The 6,000-nt window shown below is 27.0% G+C and overlaps 1 protein-coding gene across 2 annotated transcripts in view; it reads right to left on the reverse strand.

Moving 5' to 3' along the window:
* Nucleotides 1-5,375, reverse strand: part of LOC129958372 (uncharacterized) — a 28,663-nt gene extending 23,288 nt beyond the window's left edge. Inside the window, exons 1-2 of one of the 2 annotated variants that reach the window (XM_056070810.1) lie at nucleotides 5,209-5,375; nucleotides 4,409-4,461 (exon numbers count right to left, since the gene is read on the reverse strand). In XM_056070810.1, coding sequence (XP_055926785.1) covers nucleotides 4,409-4,418 — 10 coding nt within the window. In that variant the 5' untranslated portion in view covers nucleotides 4,419-4,461; nucleotides 5,209-5,375. Of the gene's footprint in view, nucleotides 1-4,408; nucleotides 4,462-5,110; nucleotides 5,164-5,208 lie in introns of those variants that run through there. The other variant, XM_056070811.1, reaches the window with a different exon arrangement.
* Nucleotides 5,376-6,000: the final 625 nt, after the last annotated feature.

Genomic DNA, 6,000 nt, shown 5'->3' on the forward strand with positions numbered 1-6,000 from the left:
ATTTCTAATTAAAAGTTTACAATATCCATCCTTAGTGAGCCTCTAATATCCAAAAAGTAATTGCCCACTAAATTTCACGTCCCTTATTTTAGTGATGCTCCGTATTAATTAGGCAAATCTTTATATACCGAGAAAGAAAAATTTCGCGGGATACAAAAAGAGAAAAAACTTTCAAAAAATGATATAATCTAAATAATAAAGGTTTCTTAAAACTTTTTTTTATTTCTTTTAAATTTTAAATATCAAACCTAGCAGAATTTAAAAAAAATAAAAGCTATTTAAAAAAATAAAGCTAACCATTTGATAAAATTGGTTCAACCAATGATCATTTTCAAAGGAATGGGGACATTTAAAAAAAGTACACCACAAAAGAAATTATTGAAAACTTAACATTTCAACTCACTAGATTTTGCACAGTCAATTAAAGTAATTACAATCGCAACAAATAATCGTACAATAAAATCCCTTTCACAGTCGTTCAAAATCACTCAAAATAACATATTAACGAGAATGATGATTGAATATGCAATGAGACTTCATGGTAATCAGAATAAAAGCAGTTAAATATTATAAATGTCTTTCAAGTATGCTTTAGAATAACTTCTTCCATCCCTGATGTATCTATTTTTTTACACACCATACTATCTTATTTTCAGTCGATCGGAGCAAATCTGCGTAGTCTTTAAGAACACATAAAGAGTTGAACATAAAATCACTAGGCATAACTTAAATAAATTATTCACTATTTAGAACACTAATTGTAAAAGAAGTTAAAATGCTTTTCTAGTTGCAATCAGTTCGGCATATTTCTTATTTCGCTCTTTCGGAATAATCATTCCAATACTTCAATATACACTGGTGCCCATTGTTGAAAAAAGGAGTGAAAAAAAAAAAGTTAATTAAGGCTTTTCTTAACATGGGTTGAAACTCGTGTATCCTTTCATCAAATATTTCCTTTCACTGGTTTTCTTTTTTGATATATCCAGTAAATAATTTTTTTTTACTTTTACCGATTTATCGTATTCATCGCCTACGGAAACAAAAAGGAATACCTTCTTTGCACTACGAGAAAATTAAGCACTTTTAAGGTGCTTAAAAATGGTTTTCAAATTTAAGCACTTTTCAAGGACTTTTCATGATGCTACACACCCTGAGTATGTACATGACAGTACACTGAATAAAATCAAATCTATATTTTGAATATCTTACTTTTGACTAATTGGATCCAACCTTTGATGGTCAATTCCAATTGATAATGACAAAAAAAGACAATGACAAAAAAAAAAAACATTAATTATTTTGTAACACACTACATAAAAAATATATATTTTAAAAGATTTCTTTCCTAGTTCATTGTCTTTCACCCCCCCCCCTGAATCCAATGGTATAAATAAATTTTCAAAGTACAAAAAAAAAAAAAAAAAAAAAACAGTAATTGACTGACATTAATGCAACCTATATGAGAAGTCATACAAACTCAATAAGAAATTCTACTGAAATTAAAATGAATTTTAAATAAAGTAACATTAGATCTCGCAGAACAACTAATGAGCGTTCAGCATACAACAGTAAGTTCCAAAATATTATAACAATAAAGAATGATTGTAATTACAATCAAATCATAAATGACATTCCTAAACATTCTAGGGCAAAAAAATCAAAACAGTATAGTAAAATGCAAAAAAATATTTTAACTGCTAGAGCTGAACAATTAAATTCAGATTTTAATTAGTTTGATTCTATTAACTTTTATTTACAAAGGACTTTTTATTTTCTTATATGCTTTAATAATCTTTTTCTTCTCTGTAACTTGAAATGAACCAGATTCTTATAAAGTAATAGAGCCATAAAAATAAACTGATTTTTAAATTCTTCTATATCATCAGATCTAGGCCATTCATATATCTGTTCAAGTCCTTCTTACAATTTGACCTTTTTCCCCACAATCAAATATCAATCTTTTAAATAATATTGTAGATCATAATAAACTGCATAGCAATTTCTTTAATAATAACCACTTCCCACATTTTGTATCCCCCCCTTTCTAAAAGTTGCAAGTTTGAAAACCTGTATTTTGGCTGTGCCGACTAGAAAATGTTTTCCTCTACTATTTTGAAATGATGCATTTTTTTAATCTTAGGAATGGCAAAGCATCATGAAATCTCATATGTAATTCATTTTTTTAAAATCTTAGACCTATTCCTTTAGCAAGAATAACTTGCATTTTTATATCTCTTTTATTGTACTGTAGAATTCCAAAGCACTTTCAATGATCGGTTTCTCACTAAGCACTTACTTCTATGTTTAATGCTTTATTTGTCAACCAATTTCATACGCAGCTCCCTTGCCATCAGTAATGGCAAAAAATGCCACTTAATTTCACAGATTTAAAAGTTCCAACAAAAATATGTTAAAACTACGTAGGATGCAACACTGTTTAAAGTGACTTGCTGGAATAATGCAAAATCAATTTGCAAATTTAAACTATCCCATTTTGCATTGCTTTTCAAAATTTAAACTATCCCATTTCGCATTAAACTTTAGTGACTGCTTTCTAATCACAAGACCATATTGAAGGAATGCAGGTAATTTGATATTTAAATCATTTAAGCAACTCTGAGATGTACCTTCATTGGCTGTTAAATGGCACTGCAGTATGTTGATACATTTCTTCCAGATACATGAATCATGAAGAATACTGTCATTTGCAAATATCTTATTTAACATAAGACAGCTCTTAAATTTCATATATATAGATATTTCTTTTACATCATCACAGACTACAGACTAAATTAAACTAAAACTGTATTAACTATACATTAAAATTTTTATAAAAAAAACATTTTAATTTGTGCTCCAAATTGAATCCATTATCTTTCAGGGCTTCTAAAAGAAATATATAAAATTTTCAAAATTCAGGTAAAAACAAACATTATGTCGAATACCTCTTCTCAGTAACACAAAAATTAGGCGAATACTGCTAAACTATAACAGACCAGCCTTAATGCCCGTTTTTTTTTTTTTTTTACAAAAGAGAGCTATGTTTCTTATAATGCAAGATAAAAGTAGTGCACTTTTGATTCCATTTTCCTTATACAAATGAAATCTTTTATAGCTAGTGCTTCAGATAATATTCTATCATCAATATAAAAATCCTTTACATTTTGTGATAAAGTATCTGATGTAGTTGAAGACAAACAAGAAATTGAAAAATTAGTAATATTATTTAAAATGCTTTCTTTCTTTGTTAATTCAAATACCAGCGATTTCCTTTTATTTCAACAATTTGGAAGACCAGATGTTGCACACTTTTTTCAGAACATTCTTTCACACGGTAGGTGAAAAAAATGGTTTCCAAGATTGGAACATAACTTATAGAGGAGTAAATAATCTTTTCTCTACTTATTTAATTCCTTTTATAAATCTTGCCCTTTTCCTTTAATTTTTTTTTTTTCTTTCAGATTTGCCCAAATTTTATCTTTTAAGTTGCTTGGAGCCTCTTATTTTTTGCTTTATATGTTTCATGTTCTCTTTTCTCTTAATTTTTTTTTTTCTGTATCATTTCTGCTTTTAAGAAGCAGTTAAAAGGCATTTTCTGTTTAGAAACACTATGTTTGAACTCAATATTTAAAATCTGGAATCAACCACATGGAAAAGAGGATATTGATCATTTTAAAATTAAATAAAATGTCTGCCAGTTACCAAGGAAATTTCTGCTTTCCAGAAGCAAACTTCCACTTCCATTTGTTAAGTATTTAAATACTCTTAATATAAACAGAGAATATGAATTTCAAGTTTCCACCAAAAATGTTCATGATGAGAGCAAAATGTTAATATTTTTAAATAATTGACCAACATTCATGAACTAAATTTAAAATTGCTCCTAAATGAAATGCAATATGAATAATTTTTTAAAAAATAAGATTATAGTAAGAAAGTCTATTATATGTATTTAAAAATATATGGACCATTTTTTTAACTGGAAAATATTTTTGAAAAATTAAGGTTTATTGTAAATACTAATTTATGAAATAAAATTTCTAAAAGGAGATTGTCATAAAACAATTGATAATTTTAAATTTAACTCTGTTCATTATTAAAATAGCTAGTTTATGCTTTAAAATTATATATAATACTCAGTATTTTAATATTGAAATTTTGAGCTCAAATTGTTATTTTTGTGGAATTGCCTCAATACAGATTCACAATTTCTGTCTTAAGATCACCAACAAAATTTCATTTATAAGCAATGAATTCCTACATGCTATTGCATAAAACAACCATGGAATAGTCAACTTGAAACATAAATGTACAAACCATGAAATAGTCAACTTATCGAAAGAGTTAATTTGAATATTTATACATATCTAAGTTTTGAAGAAAAACAGGTTAAATTTTATCCACTTACCTGGAAACATTTTCAGTGCATATGCATGTATTCACATTCACACAGACAGAATTCTAATAAACAGAAGAAAAAAAAAGTCATCCTAAATTTGATAAAAATCTAAAATTTTGAGATAAAGACTACATTATAAATTCTATTTCTCTTGCTCATTGCATTTTTTTTTTATCTATTACATTCACATACATGAGTATGTTTTTTTTTTGTTGTTGTTGTTAAAGAACCTTAAAATTTAGAGATATGACAAAATCTAAAAATTTATTTCAGAAAATTTTCTCACTTATTAAAATGCAACTATCAGCATTCCATACTATGATTTTTAAAATAACTCTCCGAACTGTTAAGAGTATCTGTTAATCAAATAATATAAATGAAATGCTAGTACGATATCCCATAAAAGAAAAATCGCAACAAAAACATTTATCTCTATTTCCATTCCATACAGCAAAATACCATATGTCCAGCATATGCTATTTACATTTAAAACATTATATTTGCACATATTTTTATTTGGATGAAAAGGATATGAAATTCTAAAAAATTATCTCACAAAGCAAGTAATTACGCAGTACACAAATTTTCCTGGAATAAAATATTGTAAAATATAGAGAATAATAACAGTTTTCATCTTAAATTGTAAAAAACTGAAAAAAATTTAACAAATAAAAAATAATGAATATGGATCTCGGCCTCCTCTTTACTCACTTAATTACTTCACATATTTTAAAACACAATGATTTGTTATGTGAAGTTCATTCTTTGAGTGATAAACAATAATGTGTTAAATTCACGTTTTAACTTACAGAAATGTTCTAAAAAATTTCCAGGATGAAGAAATTTCTATTATTTGATCTTCTGATTACTAATGAAATACGGATACCCTACAAAAATTTTAATATTTGTAAATGAAGGTACCATACAAGGGATCTGACGCCATTTCAATATATTCTGGTTTTTATGTATCCGAGTGAAAGGTTACACCGGAAGTGAACCTCCTGGATATCAACCAACGGGAGACATTCCGGAAATAGTTACTGACACAAGTCATTGTTGACGTCATACTCATAATTTAGCGTCTGTCTTAAGTAGTAATAGTAACTAACCATTTTTCTCTTTGCTTCGAAGTTGACAAATTTTTACGAATAGTTATTACAGCCGTTTGAAAAAATATATGAGTACCGTAACCGTCAAAAATGGAAAACGACTTTTAACGATGTGGGGAGATTAATTTAAAATATTTACAAATTTAAATTAAATGTCTTGTGCACATGCCAATTCAAAAGATAAGCATGAAAAGGTTGAATTAAAAGTTTATAAAGAAATGTATTAAATAGAAATGGAAAAATTTAAAAGATAAACATGAACAATGTTGAATTATAGAGAAATGTGAAAATTTCATGAGAATTAAAAGTTTATAAAGAAATGTGAAAATTTAAAAATAAACATGAACAAGTTGGCATTAAATATTTCATGGAAATGTGTAAAGTATATGTCATGTTGTAAATAATATTTTTTTCACGATTGGTCATATAGAGAATCCAAAAAAATAACCCTGGGAACACTTCCTAAGAAGAGTTCTCAGGATTATTATTTTT

Source organism: Argiope bruennichi, chromosome X1 (genome assembly GCF_947563725.1).
Source record: "Argiope bruennichi chromosome X1, qqArgBrue1.1, whole genome shotgun sequence".
NCBI classification, from domain to species: Eukaryota; Metazoa; Arthropoda; class Arachnida; order Araneae; family Araneidae; genus Argiope; species Argiope bruennichi.